This window comes from Zonotrichia albicollis, chromosome 13 (genome assembly GCF_047830755.1).
Source record: "Zonotrichia albicollis isolate bZonAlb1 chromosome 13, bZonAlb1.hap1, whole genome shotgun sequence".
Classification (NCBI taxonomy): Eukaryota; Metazoa; Chordata; class Aves; order Passeriformes; family Passerellidae; genus Zonotrichia; species Zonotrichia albicollis.
The window spans coordinates 8,182,501-8,206,131 of record NC_133831.1 but is presented as its reverse complement, the minus strand read 5'-3'; the positions used below and the strand labels follow the sequence as shown (position 1 = coordinate 8,206,131).

The window sequence follows — 23,631 nt, the reverse complement described above, 5'->3', positions numbered from 1 at the left end:
GCACGCCTTACCGCCCTGCCTCTCGCTCTGTCACTCCCAGTTCCGTTGAATAGACGGACAGAGCGGTTGGCCAATGAGAAAGCGGAAAAGGCTCCGACTCGCCCAATGGAGGCAGGCGCTGGGGTGGCAGCCAGCCAATAGGGCGGCGGGGGCGGGGCGGCGCGGCGCTCGAGCGGGCGGCTGGGCCCGGTGGAGGTGAGTGGGGGGCGGCGGGGCCGGGCTGGGTCGGGCGGGCGGTTCTGGGCTGGGATCGGGCCGGGATCCCGGCACAGCTCCATCTCCCGGGGCGCGGCCGAGTTCCCCAGCACGGCTCGTTTCCCCCGAGCGCTCGGTCTGCCTGCGGCTGCCGGAGGGGGGATATCCCTCTCCCGTACCCTTTTTGTGACGGACTCGTCTTTAAAATCCGCGAGCTCTGTGAAAGGGACGGCGGAGAGTGCCCGCACGTGGAGCGGGTGCTCCGTTCGGGCCGTGTTTTGTTTTATTTTGTTAATTTGGTGTTAAAGCAGTGCGGCGGGAGCGTGCGGAGCGGGGCCGGTGCCCTCCGCCAGGGGAAGCGGCTGCCTCAGCCCTCAGGGTGGGAGCCTGGGGCTGCGGCCGGGCTCGGGGCTCGGCAGCGCCCGGGGCTCCTCACTGGGACACAGGCACGGGGCACAGGCAGGCCCCTTGTGGGGACCCTCCCTTCCCGGGGCTGCCTGGCTGGAGGAAGGCCTGACTGGATAATCCTTTGGGCCAGACTCCAAGATTTAACCGTGAAAATGCCAATATTAACGTTTTTATAAATCTCACAGGCTATGTAGGCAATGGAACATTGTTGCCTGGGGATGTTGTGGATGTCCCAACCCTGGAAGTGCTCCAGGCCAGGCTGGATAAGGCCTGGTGGGAGGTGTCCCTGCCCTTGGCAGGGCTGCCTGCGACTGTATCTTTAACCCCTTAACATCATGATTCCATGTGGTGAAAATAAAGGGTTTATTATGGTTTTGGGTGGCAATTCTATCATGAACATGAACATAGTACTAGAGATGCAGTACTTGATTGTTGAATTTTGCTGTATCTTGGTCATGCAGCTGTACTGGTGGGAGGTGATAACATCTATTTTGGCCTAGCTTAGGCTGAATTGATAATCAGGATAAGAATGATGAAATTGATAAGATAGAAGTTCTTAAAATACCCCCCAAAAAATTGAGTCTTAGCACAACCTCTTTTATTAATTCTTGTATACATTTTCTAGCTACTTTTTGTACACAACTGGCATTTGTTCTCTTTATGCAGCCCTAGCGGAGTAAGTTTTACCAGCTTGGTAAAACTGGTGTTTGTGCTTTGGGCTTCTGAATAGTGCTAAAGTCTGCAATTCCCAAGGCTTTTCAAGTTTAGGGTTGCTTAAGTACTTTTTAGAGAATGTGAATGATTTCCAGCAGCTTGCAGTATTTAATCCACACACCTCTTCCAATAAAGGACTTTTGAGTTTTTGATGAATCTGTTCATTCAATTAATGAGATAATCTTGAACTTTTTTGTGTTGTAAGAGCAGCATAACCAAAGTGCTTAATTTGGTGGCTGACAGCAGCATGAGAATTAATAATGCACAAAATGCACTCTGTTTTTCTTCAAACCCTAAGGTAATACTCCTATTCTGGAGGTAACCTGAAATCCTTATGCCAAGGATGTAGAAGGGCAACCACCCTTAGTATATTTGCAGTTTTACTGCAGATTTCATGTTTATCCAGTCTTGGGCTGACTTTGGATCCACAAATGCTGATGCTGCAGATAACTTGGTACCAGTAATGTCTCAGTCATGTGCTCTGCTGTCAGGCCCTTTCTGGGTTTGCCTGGTGTTGGTAAATACCTGGAGGGCTGTTCAGTAACTGTGGGTGAGGGTCACAGTGCTCTGTTACAATAAGGCAATTTTATCTGGAGAAACTTGGATGTCAGTCAAGAGAGCAGTGCAGCAAAGGACTGTGTCACAGAGCTTGTTCCTGGCTGTGTCTGTGGGTGCTGCTCACCTGGGACAGTCTCAGATGTTTCCAACTGTTCTTCGAGATCCACGTGAATTTACTTGGCAAGTAAATGATGGCAGCAAGAAAATATTAACTTTGCATGCTTATTTAGGTTGATTTTGCAATGTGCCTTTGGTGCAAGGTGCTGTCAAGCCAAAGACTTTGAGCCCAGGACTCTGGGAGGGTGCTCCCAGCTCACATATGAGTATTGACTTGTGATTTAGCTCTGCTGCAAAGGACAAATTTTCTCTTGACTCTGAATTCTAAAAGCATTTTTAGCCACTGAGTGCTGTACCTGGTTCTTGCTACCATCAGTAGAGTACACTTGTAAGTAAATACGAGTTTTGTTCAACTCCTTGCAGAAATGGCTCAAGAGGAGATGGAAGTGGATCTCCACCCAGTGGCCGGTTACTCGGTGGGGACCCTGCCGGCGCTTGCCCCGGAGCCCCCTGGTCACGCAGTGCTCTCTTCCCACACCGCTGTGCTCGGGGAGGGAGGAGGGAGCCCCGCAGCCCTCCCTGCCCACGGTGCTGTTGTCTCAGCCGGCGCTGGTGCGGGGGAAGCAGCTGCAGAGCCGGAGCTGCAGGCGGGCCCTGCCCTGGCCCCCGGTGGGCAGCAGAGGCTGCAGGGGCCCTTGGAGCAGCCCCAGCCCCCGCCTGTGCCGCAGCTCTCACAGCGCCCCCCGGCCAGGAGAGCTCGCCGGCAGCCGAGACTCGGTGGCTCCCAGAGGACAATCGGTGCCAGGTAAGGCAGAAATGAAATTGGGTCTGAGCTGCCCTCTGATCAAGTCCAGCATCAAAACTTCCTTGCTTCCTGGCTCACAGAGCCCAGCACAGGTGTGTGGCTAGGGCCAAAGCCAGGGTACCTCACCTCTTAAATTCAGTAATAGCACAGCGACTTTTGGTCTCTTCTGGCAGGTTTTTTGCCCTTGTTAAGTGAACCCCCCTGTTTCATATGTTGGCAGGGGTGATGTTGACATCTGAGCCCTTCTACATTTTGAATTTTGCTTGCAGAGCTTGTGCTGCTGCTGTTCCCTCTGCACAGCCAGATTCCTGTCCGTGATTCCTGCAGCAGTACTGATCCTCAGCAGTTCCAGCCAGCATTTAGCTCAGTGGAGCTTGTGCTCTGGTTTGCATTTCACCTTTGATTTGGGTTCTGCCTGATTATATTTGCTGGTGACAGTTGCTGCAGAGACTTTCACAAACATACAAACTGATATTTTTCTGCAGGACTTTGTTGTTGTTGGTTTGGTTCGGTTTTGGTTTTTGTTTTTTTTTTTCTTTCAGACAAAATAAAAACCCCTCTTTATTTAATACCATTTGGATGAGATAAAGGGGGATGAGTGGGGATGCTCTGCAGCCAGAAAGAAGTCCGAATTTCTTTTTTATTTGTTTTTCTCTCATCATTCTATCTTTTGTACATGTCAGGGGTGAAATTATAATTAACTGAAGCATTGCTTTTAAATTCAGCAAGACCAAAAGCTCCTCTCCTCCTAGTTGATTAAACACAACTTTATTGTTTGCCCTCAGATTGCCTGTGAAGGTCACTGTAGTTGTGAGGGCTGGAAGGCAACCTGAGAAACTCCTTTGAATCTGAAGGATAATTGAGAGGATAGCTGAGCTGATGAGGGGAGAGGGGAGGATGTTTCTATCTAGGGATGGAGTTCCAGTAGAAAAGCAGAGAGAAAGTAGAAAGACTGAGCAGGAAGTAGTCAGTGGAATGAGGCTCTGACCCAAGTTGAATTTCCCAGTACCAGTTCCTCCAGGAACCAGGGCTGAGTTAGGGCTGGAGAGACAGATTAGGAGTTTCCTTAGGCTTATTAGTGAATGATACTCTCTGTTTTTCTCCTCTCCAGCCCCACCATCCCCTTCTCCCCCAAAAGAAGGCAATATCATTGTTGTAATGAGAAGATTTTCTTTGAACTGAGCAATGTGGACTGTTGCTGATCCTGCAGACTGTTCACAATGTGGTCTATCCTATGTGGTTGCCCCCCTAGCAGAGAAGGCCTGACTTGATAACAGTGACACCTTCCTGCTGCAGTCAAAGCCTGGGAACTTTCCTGCAAGCATTCATGGGGAAACATGGTGAGCTTTCAGCTTACCTGAAATGACTGTGGCTTTTGTTTCTTGCATTTCTGGACTCAGGGCAGCATTGGACCATTACTTTCAACTCAGTAGGACCCAAGAGCCACCTGCAGGAGCAGTTCCACACCCAGAGTTCCCCCGTATTGTGAGGGACGCCCAGGCACAGCACCCAGCCGAGACAATAGAAGTGAGTGACTCTGACAGCAGCACTGAGGAGGAGGAGGAGGAGGAAGAGGAGGAAGCAGTGGAGGAGGCAGCAGCACCACTGTTGCCATCAGCCCAGGAGACTCCTCCAGCAGCGAGCTCAGGAGGTTTGTGCTGTATTGAAGCTGTGTAGAGCCTGATTTCAGACACTTCTCTTGCTGTTTGAAAACTCAGCAGGGAAATCCTCTCGAGCCTCTCAACAGACGGTGCTCAGAGATTTTGTGCCCACAGCTGACAGGAGCAGGCTGCTGCCACACGGCTTCCTGGCAAGCAGCTCCTGAGAGCAGCAGCAGCAGCAATGGGTGATTGCTACCATAATGTTAAATACAATCTTTTTGTGTTTGCAGACTGTTATTTATTCTGAAAGTTTCCAGGATTATTTGTAACTTAAATTTAGAGGTTATTGCTTGCCATGCTTCCACTCCCATGTATTATTAAGGAGTGCTGTTGAAGACATCAGGTCACAGCTTGGACATCAGCAAGATGATGGTCCTTTCAGAGAAGGATCTGATTCAGTATGTTTTAATTATCTGACATTTCAGTCTGCTTCAGTTGATTTTTCATTCCTATGTGACTCTTAGCTGAGGAGATGGAGGTGCTTTTTTGTTTTTCTTTCCTCATTTCTTTCTGTCTCACAATTTATTATCTAAACTCGTGTTCACAGGCTGACACACACTTCAGTGACATTTTTTGTGATTAACATGCACAGTTTATATAAGAGTGACAAATAGTTAACTTGCTAGTCAAGGTTATTGATGCCCAGAGAATACAAGAACAGGGATATCTTTTTACTTCAGTCTCTAAGGAATGTCCTCATGATTGACTCTCTGCCCTCAGTTTTGGTTTTGATTGGCCAGCCCACCTCATTACCTTCTTTTGAAGGGTACATCTATGAGGTATCTTTTGAACAGATCCATTCTGCTTGCTCTGGGCAAGTTTTGCACATGACAGGAGCTCAAGCTGTTGAGTGCTGTATATTATTGTGTGAACATATGCTCTGCTGGATCTTCTGGAATTCCCTTTTGCTTATATAAGCCAGTGGCTCCTCTTACAGCCCAGAATCACAGAGGCTGAAAACTTTATTGACATTAGCCAGGGTTAGGTAATGCTTCCACTGGATGGAGAATATCTGCTTTGATTACTACATGTGATTAATGACTCTTGTTTTGTCAGGAGCTAGAGGGGAGGCAGTGATTTCTGCTCCTTTTTTTACTGTGCTAGTGGTGGTGATCTCCACACAGCAATTCAGTGTGCCCATGCCTCAACAGATGGGCTGACAGAGGCCCACCACAAAAACATGGGGAGAATAGCAGCAGATTTGGTAGCTCAGACAATTACCAGCTGGAAAAGTGCTGAAGTCAGAGTGGATGGACAGGCAGCATACGGGAAATGCTTTCTTGGCACATGAAATATGCATGCTTAGATCCCTTGGCAAAGCAGCTTCTGATATTGGTGTCTGTCTTTCTCAGGGCATAATGATGCAGGAATATAATCTTACATCAGCCTAATTATAGACCAGGTCTGTTTGTTTTGTGCAGGTCAGAAAATTCTGATAACAATTGCTGTCCTTGAAAGACCTCTCCTTTTTCACTGAAATTCTGCTGCTTTTCATAAAAGAAAACATAAATTTTTTCAGCACTGCTGTTCATATATAGAAGGCCTTACACACAGAATGTGTCCTGGGCACTGATCTGAAGCTTTGTAAGAAACCTGTGCTGTGTCACTACTTAACCTGTGCCCTGATGATTTCAGATCAAAGCAGGAAAACTCCTTTTCACCCCATTATTAATCAGGTTATTTAAGCAATGCTTTCTTTAGTTTCCAGTCAGGTCCAAGCAGAGCCACCTCAAACTTTGTTTCAAGCTTCTGCAGTACATGAAAGTCACGAAGATGAACCTGAAGTCCAGCAAAAACAAGTAAGGTGAACTAAATGCTTTTGGAAACAGATTATACATGATAAATGCTGCATTTCCTGAAACAGTTGTGTTGTATTTTTAATCCTAGACAACTCCACTAAAGAAACTGGAGGCATCAGTTCCTGTTGCACCTCTGGATGAGGAGGAAGGAGATACCTGTGCCATCTGCTTTGAGCAGTGGACCAATGCTGGGGAGCACCGTCTGTCTGCGCTGCGCTGCGGGCACCTCTTTGGCTACACCTGCATTGAGAGGTGGCTCAAGGGACAGGCAGGGAAGTGCCCTCAGGTACATGGCTGTTATGTGCACTGGAAAGCACTTAAAGCACTTACTATGTGTGCCTAACTTGTGCCTCAGATGTGGTCATGTGAGGGTCACAGCTGGCTGCTGCCTGAAGCTGCTGTCAGAAGTAACAAACCCCATCGTTACTTTGATGTTATTAGGACAGTAACAACTAGCAGTACTTTAAAGGATGGGTTATGACTTGGATCTTCTCCCTGAACTAGAGCATTTGTGAGTAGCAGATGTAAAGGTTTGAGAGTTCAAGTGCTAAAGTTGGAAATGGTCTCAGAATGCCCCAGTCTGGTCCTGGAGAGAACCACCTGGAATGGAAATGGCAGATGAATTCCTAGACACAATTAACTAAGCATAATGACTGTGTTATTGAACAGGAAATGTGTCTGAGAACTGTTTTGGAACCACAGAACGGTTAGGGTTGGAAAGGACCCTAAAGATCATCTAATTCAGATTTCAGTTAATTAATCTTCTGTTTTGAGCTGCGTCTGCTTTTGCAGCCTTTAAGAGGATCAGTTTGTTGAGGAAGCTGCCAGAGAGCAAACTCTGAGAACCGGGTTACATCTTCTAATATCTCTTTGCAAATGGTAAATCAGCTTTTGAAGGGTTTCTTTCCATGGTTAATACTGATCTTCTTCGATGAAGTTACACTTCTATGTGATGTATTTCCATTCCTTACTCCTTTTTTCCATGAAAGAATGTTGACAAAAAATAGGTCAATGAGTACCTTGTAAATAGGATTCAGTTCTGGCACTTTCTGAGTCAGTGGCTGGAAGCCCATGGTTCCTTTGGCTTTGTCATTTTGAGAGCTTCTTTATTCCTACTTGACTTTGCAGGATTCCCTCCTCTCAACAAGAAACTTCCTGTTGACGTGTGCTGTGACTAAACCTAAAGAATCCCTGTTGCCATAGCAAAGGCCCAAAGTTGATTTTTCTTACCTCTGTCAATTCTGTGTAAGCTTTTCCTCCCCCAGTTCAGGCCCAGACAGAATTCTGAGACCTGCCTGGCATATTTACTCTTTGGAATTTTGTGACTGCTTTCTTCTCGAACACTAACATCTCAAGGGTTGCTTGCTCCCTCTTTCTCTTCCAATGATACAAAGACTAAAAAGTTCCTGGGAGAACTTGCTCTGGAGAGAACCTTGAAGTTAAATCATCTTTCCTTCATTTTCAGTCCCCCTCCTTTGCAGCTGTGCATTCTCTGGTTGAACGGCCCAGAGCTGCTGTGCATGGTCTGTGTACTGAGTGACTTGAGTGTGAGTTGCTGTGAAATTGCAGCATTCCTGATCCTGCCAGTGGCAGCTGCTGGCTGCCAGGAAAACTGTCTTGGCCATTTACTGCAGTTTTTACAAAGGGAGGGAAGTTTTCTACTCTGAGACACTTTCTTGTGATAACTTTGTGCTGCTAAGTAATAGACAGGTCTGCATTTGAGGCATACACAGAAATTTAATGTTTAGCTGAGGTTACTCCATCTGAGTATTCACCTGCCTCTTTTCTTATCAAGAAAGAATATTTGCAAAACAAACTTATTTTGCAAAATTATGAAGAATGATTGAGGAAATTATGAAGAAATAATGGTGTCTGCAAGTTCTAACTTGCTTTCTTTTTAAGGTGAATATAATGTACTAAATGATTGCAGCTAATGCACAAAATTATTGACATATCTGACTCCCTGTGTGTCACTGAAGTCAGTGAGATGTCAGTGTTTCATGCAACACTGGAACACTTTTATGGATTTGGGCCTGTACAATGTGGTTAAAGGAATATAGTACAGAAATAAGAATTGGGAATAAGCTCAGGGGTTCCTAAATCCTTGTCTGTTGGCCAAGCATCAAGTCTTGATGTTTTCAGACCTGAGGTTGGGCTGGTATTTTGTTCTAGATCTTCTTGTTTTCACTTCTTTGTCTGATTTGAGATTTTTTTTGTCCCTGGAACTTACCTGACCATGCTGCATTGCTGGTTCATGAGCAAAATGCATTTAGTGGGAGACAAGGAGATGGATTATTAAAGTGCAGCAGGATATGCAACTTTGGTGTCTCTATGAGGGAGCACCTTGCAAACATACTCGTGTTTGAGGCGTTGTTTTCCAGCAGAAAGCCCCTCCTTTCAGAGCTAAATAAAACCATACCTGGGGACTCATAGGGATGCATAGTTTGGATAGTTAAATTCCTGTAGATGACCTGAGCTGGTGTTTGATTTCAGTGCAACAAGAAGGCCAAGCGCTCCGACATCGTGGTGCTGTACGCGCGCACGCTGAAGGCGCTGGACACCAGCGAGCAGGAGCGCATGAGAAGGTACGGAGTCTGCACCTGAAGGTACCTGCACTGACAGCTGCCCCCTCCTGCTGCTCCATGCTTTCATTTCCTGCATGGTCTGAAACAATTTGTGCGTTTCCTTACACTCTCTTCCTACACTTGGGGTGGTGTATCAGGAGTGTAGCTACCTTAAAGAGCCAAGGCATTGCTGCATTGCACATCTTAATTTTCTTTTGGAACAGAATTCTTGAGTTTGCATTTTGTGGCCCTGAAACAGCAGAAGGTGCCTTGTGCTATATCCTGAAATGTTATCATGGGAGGACATGCAAAGTTGATGCCAAAAAGCTGTATATTGCTAATTCATCATTAGATGGGAAAAGCAAGGCATGGTTAGGAATGCAGGGAGGGTGAATAGCTGACCTTTTCTGCCACCTTTTCTGTATGCATTAAACAGAGTAATACCTCATATGAATCACTTTCCATCTTGCTTTGTCAAACTCTTCATGTAGCTTTACTTGCAAAAGGTCAGCAAGCATTACTATGACTCCCACTTCCCTTTCCAACTTAAATGTAGACTTTGTATTGAAAAGGGGAAAAGCAGGTATGAAAATGGGGACTCATTTCTTTTCAGTAAGATGCTGTCACAGATACTATTCTGAAATGAAGATGCTGCAGATACCTGAGTTCTTCTGAGTCTTGTGTTGAATAGAATTTAATTGGGGTTTCTTCACTTGACTATAACTATGCCACTGTTCTTTCAAGGCAGTCTTTCAACAGAAACCTCACTGTCCTGGTAATTATAGATCAGAAATTACTGAGGAGTAACAGTCAGGAAGGGAAGGATCTCTCTTCTCTCCAGATTGCCACAGCCTGATGGTGTTTGACGTGTACCTTTAGAAAGGTGATGCTTCTTTCACTGCATTAACACAGAAAAATAAATGATACGTATTATTTTTTTCAAAAGCAGGGAAGACAGTTGGGTGTGTAAATCTTGTTATCTCTCATGAAGGGGAAGTTGCCTTACTTCTGTTTGTGTCTCAGAACCTCACTGCAGCCATTCCCCACATGCCCTGCCCCTTCTCTGCCTCCTGTTGATGTTGTAAGGCAGGGAGCAGTGACTGTCAGTGGGTCCATGGAGCTGCTGGCAGTGGCTGCCTTCTGGCACACAGCCAGAGTGGAGCAGAGATGTGTGTGTGCATGCATTAGTCTTGTTTGCACGTAGTCCTAAATTAGCTATAAGATCATGGGGTTTGTTTGTCACATTCAAAAAACCCACCAGCCTTCAGGCTTTGGGTACTGACATAAAAAATGTGTTTGTGATTGTTAAATAGGCATTTCACCTGTTTCTTCTGCAGGGGAAAAAAAATCATATGAAAAAGCTATGAGGAAATGACAGAATTCTATGCTTTGGAACTTCTAAGGAAATGACAGAATTCTGTGCTTTGGAACATGCAAGGCTAGGTCTGTGCATTTGCAAAATGCTTAGGCAAGCTTGAGCTCTCTGCACATGAATGACAGAAATAACTGGAATATTGCAGCTTTTGACGTACAGAATGCAGTGGGCAACATGGACCAAGTGTACAGCTAATTTTAAGGAGTGTTGGTGTGTCTTTCCCCACTTTAGCTATGCCTTCATGTAAGCCTGTATGAAAGAGAAATAAATTCAAGTAACCTAACCAAAATGCTGCTGCTAAATGGTGTGCATGTGCTTTTGGGCTCAGGATGAGGTAGTAAGTGGATCTTCTTTATGGGCATTCACAGAGAATTTATCTGTATCATTTTTTCTGGTACAGATATATTTTCCTAAAATACAAGATTAGCTACTGATAGTAGAGACAAGCTTGAAGATCTTGTTGTTATGTAGTTATGCTGTGATGTGCTGTGTTACTGACACAGTGTATTACATGGACATAATGGTATAGGATTTGCTTAAGTGTTTCTGTAGGGGAAAGAAAATTGATTTCTCTTTCACTCTCCTCTGGTAAACTAGTTCTTTTGGAGAGGATGAGGAGAAAGGCTGTTGGAACAATACTTGGAGTGAGTCATTCAGAAGAATTGCATAACTGAATATCTCAAGGTGAATGTGTTGGGTTAGTGCAGTACCAGGGTTTCTGTGACTGTGGATTTGGTTGAACCGGACTGATGGTGGGATGAAGTCAGAGGGCAGGAGCTGACAGCCCAGAAAAGTATCCAAGATAATGCCCAGGCCTAAGGCTTGCTTTCCTCTCCTTCCTGCAGCTCTTTAGAAAAGGAGCAAATGCTGCGGAGGCAGGCGGAGCTGGAATCTGCCCAGAGCCGTCTGCAGCTCCAGGTGCTCACAGATGAGTGCAGCAAACTCCGCAAGCAAGTCCAGGTGAGTCTCAAATACAAATACACAGAATTTCTTCCTCTCCAGCCTGCCTTTTCCATCTTCCCTTAGAGGTGAGAAGACAGGATTCCAGTTCTAGTAATCATCAAGATTTAGTAAACTCAATTGGTGAATCATCCCAAGCTGGTAAAGACATCCTGGGCTGGAATATTCATGTGTGCTAGAAAAACTCTTTTTCTTGTGCTTTTAAGACTTAATTGAACTTGCAGCACAGCACTAGAGTTGTTTGGCTGCTGATGTTGCAGGTTTCCCCTCAGGTTTTGTGGTGCCTGGGGAGGCATGGTAATAAAGAACCAGACTTAGTCTCCTTGTCTTTTGTGTAGTTGCATCAAAATAAGCTTTGGAAATCTCAGTAGTAAACCTGCAGTGCAATCTGTTACCACTAGTTAGTCAAGAGTCTTTGAGAAGCAGTTTGTGAAGAGGCATGGCTACTTGCAAAATCAAAAGAAAACAAAAATACCCTAGGGCTTTGGGGTTTTTTGAAGGTTAGTCAACATTTCAGTGTAACACCTTCTGGTGCCCTGGGACCTGGGCTGTCAAATAGGGGAGGCTGTACATGGCCTGAGCAGCTGCTGAGAGGCACCTCTTAGGGCACACATTTCTGACTGTAAATTATGGGTTGTTGAATGACTGCTTCCTTCTGGCTTATGCAACACTGAGATATTTTGTAACCTATCCTAGCTGCTTTTTCAGGATTCCTATAAGTTATGGACTCTACCAGTGCTTCAAACTGTGAATTAGCTGGTGTATTCCACCAGTGCTAGGTTTTCCAAGAGTCTGTTTCATTGCCAGTTTGCTACCTTTTGTTGAATGAGGCAGATGATATCCTCTCACTTTCTAGCAGCCTGCTTATTTTTAGACTTTTCTTTATTCCTGGAATTTTTTTTATAGCCTTGGCTATTCATATCTGTACATTAAACAACATCCTCTTTGCTGAAGTCTTCCTGTGTGACATAAGATAAGGCTTTATAAATTCTCTACATTGCTGCATGAAGCCAGATGCTCATCATCACTAATAAAAAACTAGTCCACTTCTAACTTTGGCTTAAAAAAATGCAAATGAGATAATATTGCAGGTCCATAATGTTTTCCTGCAATTCATTTGGTCTTAAATGATGGAGTATCCAGTCTAACTGAATTGAAGTCACATGTTATAAAGATTAAGTACCCTGTGTTCTTTAAGTTCTGTTTCAGTATTTATTACTGCATTCATCATTGTACTGTACTGGTTAATGCAAATGCTGGAAGCAATTTTAAGGTGCTTGTTTATACTGTGAATAAACTGGAAGTAAACAATATACTGGGGAGCAAAAAAGTCACCAGGAACTCCACAAAAGTCTTTAATTTGTTTGATTGCATTTTGAGCAGATGCCTAATGAGCTCCTTGTTTTCTGAGAAGTCATAGAATAAAGTAACTACTTGCACAGAAGTATTTAGACTGGGAGTTTCTAGCCCAGCCCTGCTTGTGATTGCAGTGTAGGGTTGGGCTGCTCAGGGTTTTTGTTGCTAATGCACTTGAGCTGTGCCCAGCAGCAGTCATGGCTCTAGCTATGATCTTTTTTTAGGTTTGTATGCATTTTTCTGTGCTCTTACCCATTAAGAGTCTTGTTCATTGTACTTTGTTACTGAAGTATGTAATGTTATTGAGACTAGGAAATTGCTGGTTTTTAAGTCTTTAGTTATATGAAAATACATGAGGAAATGAACTTGAAGATGAGGAGAGCTCTGGAAGAAAACCCTCAGGAGTGGGGACTGTGTTGAGCTGTGTCCTGCCCACCACACAGAGCTTCAGGCTTGTGTTTTGGACCCAATGCTGCTGACACCTTGCTTTTACCTAATGTTATTCCTTTGGGAGCAGGAAGAATTTGGGAATTAAATGTGAGCTACTGCAGTACTCCTCCTGAATCTGCCACCATTTTCAGTAAAAGTAGCTAATGATAAATAAGTTCTCTCTGCCTTCTAGTATTAATATCACTGATCAGCTGCGGTAGGAGATCTGATTTTTGCACATGGGAAGCAGTAGCTCTGCTTGGGTATGGAGCAGGAAAAGGAGGACTGGCAGGGAAATTACAGGAGGCTGCATGTTGCTGTGGAGAAAAAATCAGATATAATTGTGACCCTTGCAGAGATCAATTTATGTTTCTTGATGTAATGGAAATGGTTTTTTAAAATAGAATTTTCAGAGCATTAAAAAAAAAATAAATGGCAAAATATCAATAAAAATTCATGTATTCAATATCTCTAGGAAAAAAAATAGGCAAATTGTTTTATTGAATAAAAATTGTTCATCTTTGTCATCTGTGGTTACCTCCAACTGATGCCTGGGGAAGTGGAAGCTGGTGTTTCATTGCTGTTGTTTATAGTGAAACCAGTTAGAAATGCTCCACATCCTTTAGACTGAGTTTGAACCCAAACCCCAAGGTGGAAGGTGGAATGTCCCCAGTGCTGCAGCACAGCTTGAGGTTGTGCTGTGCTCTCTGTTAAAGGCAGGGCTGGGGCTGGGCAGTGCCAGCTGTGGCTTCTCTGAGAGCTCTGTGGGAAACAGAGGGACAGTCATTGATACCTGCCTTTGTCTTGAAAGCTTCATATCAGCCATTGGGGCTGTAACCTAATAACTCAAACTGTTCTGAATTTATTGTAGCTGCTGGTTTTCCTTTCCTATTCATTGTGCTCTTCTGCTTCTCCTCCTGTATGCTCCTGAGGAAGACTTTTGCTCTATAGCCCATTCTTTCCCCCTGGTGTCACTGTGTTCAGTCATCACTGCAAAGGTGAGCTGCAATCTAGAGACAGTCATAGCATGTGCAGAGAGAGGAGCCTGCTCTCAAGGCCATTAGTTGACACCAGGCATCAGGAAAACTCTGCAAAGCATCTTAAAGGGAAGTATGGGCTTTTACATAATGAACAGAATGTTCTTTTGAGCACAATTAGTGGAATTTGTCTGCAGCAGAACATTTTTAATCACCTTGCTAATGTGCCTCCAGTAGGACTTCCTGGTTCTGCTGGGTTTGTCCATCGTGTTTAAATGTAAACATTGTACTAATAATCCTTGTGATTTTAATTGCCTGGTTTCCTTTTTAATAACTTGTGTGAAAGTTGAATGTTGAGTGCAGGTGACAAGGAGATTTTTGTAAGGTCCTCAGAGCAACAGATCATTTTAATCTCTTCTGATCCCCAGTGGTTGTGGTCTCCCCCCCTCACCTTTTAGAAATACTGAGTTTATTAAATTTTTGATTAAAAGTTACTTTGTTCTAAGTTACCTGTGTTTTGACTGTTTGCTTACTCTAAGCCTGAAGCTACAGCTTTCATCATAAGCATCCTGACAACCCTCACACCCCTTCTTCTTGCCCAGGTTGTTTTGTCTTTTCTTGCTCTAATAGGATGATCAGGAGTCTCCAGCTTCCTTTTTTTTTCCCTTACATTTTTGTATTCTCTTGGAACATTTGCAATGTGCTTGATGCCAAAGAGATCAGACCTCTGTAAAGTATCAGAACTGCTCTCCTCTTGAGCAGCTTCCAAAAGTTATAGGTCTTGATAACTATTAATGTAGAATTTGAACTTTGATCTTGCCTTTTTGAAAATTGCTGCCTTTGCTTCAATGCAGGTTAAGTGGTGGTGGCTGGTTCACTATTGAGGCTGACTTGCAATTACTGATATATTCATAATAGCATTCTTGTAACCCTTAATTGTTTAAAGATTACACAGTGTTTGAAGCAGAACCTGCATTGCTCAGACAACAGAAAGCAGGTAGCAATTTTCCTTCGGTTTGCCATCCCTCTTAAATATCCCTGAGATTCTCTGTTGTCTGGTTTTGACCTTGGATTACATGATGGTCAAAATACATTTTGGCAAGGGGCACTTCTAGTTGACTCACAATATGCTGATGCCACCTTGATTCCCACCTCACCCCTGATGATCTCAGCAGAAAAAAGAATTCAAGGAATACCTTGTTCTTCACAGAAGCTGTTCTTGGCCATGCCTTTGCTGGATATTCTTGAGGATTCATTCAGTTGAGGTGGAGGAAAAGAAGGGAGGAGGTGGCAGAAGACAGAGCTGGAGCTCTTGAGAGTTGTGTTGTTCCTGGAATTTGCTGCACAGGGTTTACAAGAACAGGGTCATTGTCATTAAATAGACTGACTTGTTTCCTGCAACGCCCTTTGTGTTGAATCTTGGGCTTTTATTTTTTATGGGGTATTCTGGAAATTGTGGAAAATGTTTTTAATTGACTTTCTCCTGTGGTTTAGGGGCTCATAATACTTGGCAGTTCATTCCCTTCTAAACAGCATTGATCTGGTAATAGTTGTTACTGGCTTTTATGTGTTGCCCAAGAGTCCTCTCTTTCACAGGGTGTAATATATACAATAACAGACTTTGAATATATTTTGCCAGTATTTACACAGCATTTGAATGCTTCTGTTGCTCACTGTCATAGGCCATGAACTTAGAAATATAGTACTTCAGGAATAGCATAGAAATGAGACTGTATTTCCCTTTTTTATCTGAGAACAAGTACAGTTGAAGCACCTGAAGCAGAAGGTGACACTGCTGGTGATGCATTAAAGCTCTTTGTGTCCTTTCTTTGCAGGAGCTGAAGGCTCTGGTGGCCCAGTACAACATGAGCACTTCTCAGCAGCCCGGCAGCTCCAGGCCCTGCCTGGCAGGCAGCCTCCCCTCCAGCCAAAGCCCACGCAAATACCACTTGGAAAAGGTGTTCTTGGTGTCCCAGGCTGGCAACTGCAGAGTGATGGCATACTGTGACTCACTGGGCTGTCTTGTGGTGTCACAGCCTTCTCCACAGTCTACTTTTATTCCTGGTAATTGAGCAAGCCAACATTTGGAGGTTCAGAAGTACAAGTTAATGTCATTTCTGTTTTGTCCCTGCACCCTGCTTTTCTGCTTGGTCTTTGCATGTGTCTTGTAGACTGAGAATACTTGTAAGACTCCCCATACTTCATCTGGCCCCTGCATTGATAGCCTCTGCCTAGCCAAGGAGCTTGTTTCCCTGGGACTGAGTCCTAGCAGAGGGTCTGCAGCTTTCCTGCTGGAATGCCACATCCACAGGAAGGTAAAAGATGTGTCCTGTAATCCTTGCAAAGGTGGACCTTCTGAAAGGAGAAGGGGCCAGGCAGTGGGGCCTGCAGAGAAGCTTCCAGTGATTAAGTGAGAAACACTGCTTCCCAAAGTGTAGGTGGATTGATGCACATGCAGCTAATTTGTCAGTACTCTTAAAAAAAACCAAAAAAAACTATCAAAAAAACCCAACCAAAAGCAAACTCCTTTTAGTCTGAATGCCTGAATGCTGTTCCCTAATGAGGAAATAGGAAGCCAAGAAGTCATGGGCAGCCCTGATTTTGTCTCACTGTTATGTCCAGGGGCCTGTGCCCTGACATCTGGACCAGTGCCAGTGGCTGTTTCAGTGCAATGCATGTGGCATTAGGAGTCTGAGAGTGCTTATTTGCCAAATGCTTTCTGACTGATGAGGGTTACTCTATTTGGTTAATGGGTTTGAGGTTAATGTGCCTTATCTAGGCATAACAAAGTGCTTTTCTGCATTTAACTGGTCTCATTTTTCTGGCATTTGTAGCCAGGACTGAATCTCTGAATGGAGGCTTTGTGGTGACTCTTGTAGCACACAGGTTAAGTTCACCTGTACCCATTCTTTGCTGTGATGCTTGTTCTCTTAAATAGCCATGTAATCCTGCTCTTTGTGGTCTTATCTGTGCAAGAGTGTCTTTGAAGAAGCTGGCTAAAGAGCAGCAGGCCTTGTAACAAGAATTGTAGCACTGGTCCTGAATTTGCCCTTGCTAACTGGGATCCTTAAGGATTTAGCTTTGTTACCATCTGAATTAAACAATGATTTGTGGCAGTTCTTACCCAGAAGAGCAAATAACTTACATGTTCATCCCACCAGAGGCTTCAATACAAACTTTGTAGTTCTGGCATAGAATAGCCAGTTCTGTGCATATGCTGCTTCTCAATGATCTGCTTTACCCTTCTTGTGGCAGGTTGTGGTGTGAAGATGATGAGCTTGGCCAACCTGAAGAGCAGCCAGTACATCCCCATCCACAGCAAACAGATCCGGGGCCTGGCTTTTGGCACTCGAGCCGATGGTTTGCTGCTCTCTGCTGCCCTGGACAACACTCTCAAACTCACCAGGTGAGCCCTGCCTGTCCCTGCACGGTTTGGCTGTGCCCAGGAGGTTGGGTTGGATTTTGCTCTGTCTTGCAGCGTTTGCTGTTCTGCTTTCTGAAAGATGCTGCAAAGACAAGATCAGGTTTGCATATTCTTTCTGCACATGGGAACTAACAGAGGGGAGGACTTACTGATGCTTTTGCATCTTGAAGGTGGAGGTGTCATGGAGCTACTTCTCTCTGATTTTTTTCCATGGAAAGCAAGTATTCAACACAGGCCAGCCAACTGTATGGAGAATAAATAACATACTATATAGACATGACATTTACTGTCCACTTGGTTTTCTTACTGCAGGGAAATGTGAAATGTGAGAACTTGTACAGCATAAAGCAAAAATAAGGGGTGGTTAGGCTGGGCTTCTCCTTTCCTGCACTGATGTTGACTTTACTGATTTTAAACTTCTTGTAGATCATGGAATTCATCTGGGATATGAGATGCATAAACAGCATTGTTGAGCATGTGTTAGAGGCTCTCTCTAGCAGAGACTTAATGCAGCAGGTTGGAGACTAATTATGCAGAGACTGAGAGAAAAATATGTCCAGTCCTGTTAGAATTTACAGTTTATGAGTGTGTTTTCTTGCTGCTCTGCTGCTCTTCAGTCTTAATCTTACAGTGCTTCAAAACTTTATAGGCTGATTGATTCTTATTGAGTTATATTAACATTGCTGTGCAATCTGTCTGTCACTATTGGGTTAGTCAGGATAAGTGTCTGGTTTTTTGACTAATTAGTCTCAATTCTTTCCCACAAGTGAAGCAATGAACAGAATTTAATCCTGCAACAGAAATGTACAGAATGTTTTTTTTTTTCCTGTAACCATGTTGAAATGTGTGCTAGATTAGTTAGAAGTAAACAAAACTGTGTCTGATGCTCTAGTCAAGGTGTCAGATTTCTAACTGGGCTGATAATTCTTTTCATGGTTTAATCTGAAGAGTTAGCAGGCACTGCAACAAGGAGCCAGACACTTCTATATCTGCCTCTCACTGCCTGGTTGGCTGTATGTGATGTTCTTGCTTTTGTGCTTGATCCCAGAACGTCCTGGAGTTAGGTGTTGGCTTCAGCAGCATCTTCATACTTTTTTCAGTCTCCCTCTGAAAGAATGGTCCTTCTTTGGCAATCTTTCTTCTCTAGTTACTAATCTCATAGTCATCCTCCCCATAAGAGTTATTCAAGATGCTTTTATGTCTCCTGCTCTGGCTTGCAGTTGTTTGAAATAGCACTGGGAGCTTGTTTGGTTTTAGGTTTTTTTTTCATCTTATTGTTTTGACCCAGTCACTGTTCTGGTATCAAACTCCCTGTTTCCTCAGTTAGATCTTTGTAGTTGTTCCCCTTACACTTACCTGGGAGCAATTGCTTGTTTCTCTGGAGTGCTGAGCATAATCACCTTCCCCAGGGAGAAGCACATGTGTTACAAAGGATATCCGGAGTTACTTTGATATGTGCAGTCTTCTGTGCTGTTCTCAGTGTGCAAATGCATGTTGACAATGCTGCCCTTTGCAAATACATCCTGATCTGATACCAGCTTCATCTGCTGTTCTGGGTTGTGCCCCTCTGTGGACTCTCTTCTTCTTTAGAAACTTGATTTGTAGAAGGAATAATTAATACTTTAAATGTACTTTCAACTGTCCTTAGCCACTCACTGTCTCACTCTTGCTTAAATTGTATTCTTTTGAGGCATAAATACTCTTCCTCTTGTGTAAAAAGAGAGGAAATAATTAATGAGAGATGTAATCTGAAGAGATGAGCCCTGTGATCTCAGGAATATGTGGTATTACGGGACTACACCAGCATTGCTTCTCCTAATTGTTTCCAGAAAAGTAACTTAGCTTTCTCTTGCCAGTAAGGCAGCTGAGACCCTGCTGTGAGATTTCCTCTCCCAGTCTCCAAAGATCAAACTAGAAAAAGAAGCATTGGCCTGGAAGAATTATAAATCACTTGACAATATCCAAGGGATTATTCTGTTTGGGTTTTTAGATTCATGTCTGGAGTAAAGGAGGAGTCAATTGAGAATTCAGTCTAAAGAGAGATGCTTTTGTCTGAAGACTTTAAAAAGCTAGATTGGCTTATTTTAATTATGCAGTTTTCTCATGAGTAGATACTTGTGCAACTGGCCATCATTTGCTTTTCTTCTGCAGCTTGGCAACAAACACTGTGGTGCAGACATACAATACTGGCCGTCCTGTCTGGAGCTGCTGCTGGTGCCTTGATGATACAAATTATGTCTATGCTGGATTGGTCAATGGCTCCATCATGATTTATGATCTGAGAGACACAAACTCTCATGTCCAAGAACTGGTCCCTCAGAAGTCAAGGTATGGCAGAAAGATTTATCATTCTTCTCAACTGATAAACATCAAGTTAAACACAGCTTCTTCCATAAATCACACAACAATCACAATAGTTTAAATTGTATTATATGAATCTCTAGTTCGAAAATTCACATTTAGTACAAATGTGAGAAGTCTCTCATAAGGTTGTATGGTGTTTATATATGACTTATGCAGGTGCCAAGCACTTGTGCTCCTTTTAAGGCATGCAAGGGTCAGAAATAGACCCACTGGTGCAGTATAAACAGAGGAGCTGAATTGGTTTTGGAGCTGGGTTTAGTATTTAATTTTGAAAGGACAAATTACAAAGAGATGTGAAACTGGTGCTTCTGTTCTTTATACTCTGGGAATCAAACATTGGTTTGCACTCATCTCATCTGATAATGCTCAGAAGTTAGGCTGTATTTAATTTATATTGACACATCCATTGGCACTCCTTGCTTGAAGGACCATCTCCCAGCCTGCTTAGGCCCTTTCTTTGCCATGCATTTGGAGAGCTGGAGCTCTGCAGCAGCAAGCAGGGCACCAGCAGAGCTGCAGCTGACAGCTCTGACTCTTGCCAATGACCCTTCCAGGTGCCCCATGGTGTCACTGTCCTACCTGCCCAGGATGGCCTCAGCCTCGCTGCCTTATGGTGGGCTGTTGGCTGGGACCTTGGAAGGAGCCTGCTTTTGGGAGCAGAGAGCTGGCAACTCCTACCGGCCTCACCACCTGGCCCTGGAGCCCGGGGGCTGCATCGACCTCCAGACAGAGATCAACACACGGCACTGCCTGGCCACATACAGGCCTGGTGAGTACTGGGGTGTCTGCAGCCTCTGAGCCCTGCTCCTCCCTGCTCCTCCCTGCTCTGGCCTGAGCTCAGCAGCAGCCTTGGTGCTGTGGGCACAGCAGAAACACAGCACCTGCTCTTACTAGAGCCATGAGCATCTACACGTTGGGAAAAGCTGGGGATGAGCAAAAGGGGGCAGCTGCAGGCTGGTGCTGCTTGTATTCCTACAGATAAAGCCTATCTGTGAGTATATTTCTCAAAAGTTACCTTTTTATTTCTACTCCACAGGTAAAAATAACCCATGTATGCGTTGTGTGATGATGGAACTGACTTGCACCCCACTGACAGAGGGCTCAGAAGATGTGGTGTGTTCTTCCAACCCGGTTCAGACTTTCAGTGCTGGTCCCACTTGCAAGTTGCTGACCAAAAATGCCATTTTTCAGAGCCCAGAGGATGATGGCAGTGTCTTTGTGTGTGCTGGTGATGAGGCATCCAATTCTGCTCTGGTATGTCTTGCTCCTTTCAGTGTGGTGTGGGGCTTTATTGCAGTTCTTAGGAGAGAAGCCTTATCAGTCACAGCATCAGTGTGATTTGGTGGGAATTGTCATGCACATTACCCTGTGCTGGCTGGTCTGTTGTACTGCTGAGGCAGATTCCTGGTAGGGTGGGACCTCCAGTCTTAGGCAAAGCCTGTGGTCCCCATCCATCAAAGGCCATGTAGGCAGTGAGCCCCTGTTGTCCCCCAGGGGAATGGGGTTGGGCACAGTGGCACAACAGGGCCCTGTGAGTGGTGTAGCAGACTCAGTGGGGTAGTTAGTGTGGTAAGCACTGCAGGAGAAGCATTCAGGCTTTTTAGGGATGATGGGAAGAGGACAAGGTTGCTTTTTGTATGAAAAAGTAGCCCAAATGCAGAAGATGGACAACGGGCTATGTGAGAGTTCATGAGTGGGGTCACAGAGGGTGGTCAGGGTGGCATTGTGCTGCAAGTCTGTTAAAGACCAAGTGAGGTGTGGAAGCAGAGAAAGGGTTCTATGAGTAAATTGAGGAAATCTTTTCTGGAGAGAGGAAGGTCTGTTCTGGGTAGGAGGGGAGAGTCCTGCAGTCCTTGACCTTGTCTGTCCCTCCCACAGCTCTGGGATGCTGGAAGTGGTTCCTTGCTGCAGAAGCTGCCAGCTGACCTGCCTGTGCTGGATATCTGCCCCTTGGAAGTGAACCAAAGACACCTCTTGGCTACTCTGACAGAGAAGTCAGTGAATATCTATAAATGGCAGTGAGCTGTCCTTACACTTGCCACAGACTGTTCAAATATGCTGCTGATAACCCTACACAAGTGTTCAGTCCTGCACTTGCTGCTCACAGGAGACAGGATCCATTGCAGCACCTTTCTGGCAGTGAGGAGGAACTGGGATGTGCTGGTGCCCAGAGCAATTCCTTTCTTCTTCTATATTCCTCTTTAGGCCTGCCCTTATTTCTTCTTTTGTCATTTTTTTTAGTCAAACTCCACAAGCTGCCTCAGCACAGCAATAGTTCCTGGAGTGTCTCCAGTGTGTTCTTGCACTTTTTTTTCCACTGTGGATGCAGCACAGGGACTTTCAAATCTCTGCTACAAATGAATAAAATAAGAGGAGCTTGAAGACCTGAGACTCTCACTGCACTTTCTTGTGGAAGCTTGCTGTGATTGCTGGGTGGTGAAAAGGCATCTTGTGGCATTGCTGATACACAGTGTGAAAGCAAGTTCACTGCCATGGGGAGCACACTCCCAGTGTTCTGTGGAAGGTCTAGGGTCAGTTGGCAGTTATTCCCTAGCAAGGATGGATCCTGTTTTGGGGCCATGGAGAGAACAGGCTTAAAAAATCTACAGATAACCTTTTTTCCTTTGTGTTTTTTTTATCCATGAGCATATAATTTGCACTGTAATTCCTTAATTCTCTGCCTTCTTTCCCTTCTCTCTTTTCTGCTTTACCTGCAAGCAAACTTGGAGAATTTGGTTGTGGAAAATGAAAATAGTACTGGAGAAGTGCAGGTAAAGAAGAGGGAGATGATTCTTGTACTGTTGGCTGCTGCAGTCCACAGTGTTCTTTCTTAAAGCCAGGAATGTAGTGAAACAGCCAGTACATTGGAAAAGAATGCTGGCTGCTTCTGTTGTTTGGGGGTAGGGGGGCTGGATTTTTTCTGTTTTGAGGAACCAGTGGAAGCTCAGGGATTTCATCAGCTTGTTTTTACTGACCTTTTGTCTTCCTTCAATGACAATTTCCAGCTCCACAACTGGTGTTTGTCTGAGTGTGCTGCAGCTACTGGTCTGTAAATGTGACCTGTGGGGTGGGATCACAGCTGGGGATGTGTGGGCAGGTGCTCTCTAAGCACCTTATTGTAAATACTCATCTCCAGGTCAGATCATGGAGGGGGACTTCAGTTCCATTTTATATGTAACAAAGTCAAACTTGCAAGGATATTGGAAGCTGCAGGACAAATTCCCTGTGCTGGAAGGTTGTCCCTTGGCACACCTCTGCCTCTGGATGTGGTGAGCAGCAGCTGTCCCATTCAGATTGAGTGTGCCACCACTTCAGCTGCCAGGATAATTTTATTTGCTGAAGGCTGGGGCTTGCATGATGTGATCCTGTTTGTCTTAAAAAGGACTGAGAAGATCTAAACTTAACTTTATATTTTTCTGTATAGAATTTTGTTCCTATATTTTTATACTGTAAAAATAAAGTGTTTATTATTATCAAATATAACTGGTGCTGCTGTACTTTGAAAATAGGTCTCTGACATTCACTGGATGTCTTATGAACATTACCAAGGGTTCCCTTATGCAGGTGAGTTTTCTGTTGCTTTGTATTATTTCCAGGTCACACTGAGCTTCAGGCTGAAATAATGAAGGTATTTAGTGAGTGAGTCCTCACTGAACCATCCTGATCCAGCCAGGTGAGGGAAAAGAAAAGGGTTGAGCAAGGTCAGGCTACACACAGGGAACGTCTTTTAAATGAAAATGACTCACAGATATGAGAATTTTTGGCATTTTAACAATGATCAGGAACTAAGGGTTGGTAGAATGATATTGTGAGAAGGTCTCTGGTAACAGCTAAACCAGAAGGAGCAGGATGCTCTCTGCCATATTAGTACAATGAGCTTCTTGTTCTCAGCTATTCTGAGGCATCATTTCGGTTCAGTCAACTCCAACCCCATCTTACCACAAGAAATCTAGAAAGTTTTAAACATACACAGGAAAAAGAATGA

General features: G+C 44.4%; 1 protein-coding gene across 1 annotated transcript; it reads left to right on the top strand.

The window, feature by feature from the left end:
- Positions 1-55: 55 nt before the first annotated feature.
- Positions 56-23,130, top strand: RFWD3 (ring finger and WD repeat domain 3). The gene is made up of 13 exons (XM_074550968.1): positions 56-195; positions 2,356-2,737; positions 4,138-4,388; positions 6,100-6,197; positions 6,286-6,483; positions 8,691-8,782; positions 10,982-11,096; positions 15,694-15,922; positions 17,114-17,264; positions 19,434-19,610; positions 20,201-20,415; positions 20,683-20,900; positions 21,525-23,130. Exons 2-13 carry the CDS (start codon positions 2,358-2,360, stop codon positions 21,666-21,668), a joined length of 2,268 nt encoding a protein of 755 aa, XP_074407069.1. The 5' UTR covers positions 56-195; positions 2,356-2,357; the 3' UTR covers positions 21,669-23,130.
- Positions 23,131-23,631: the final 501 nt, after the last annotated feature.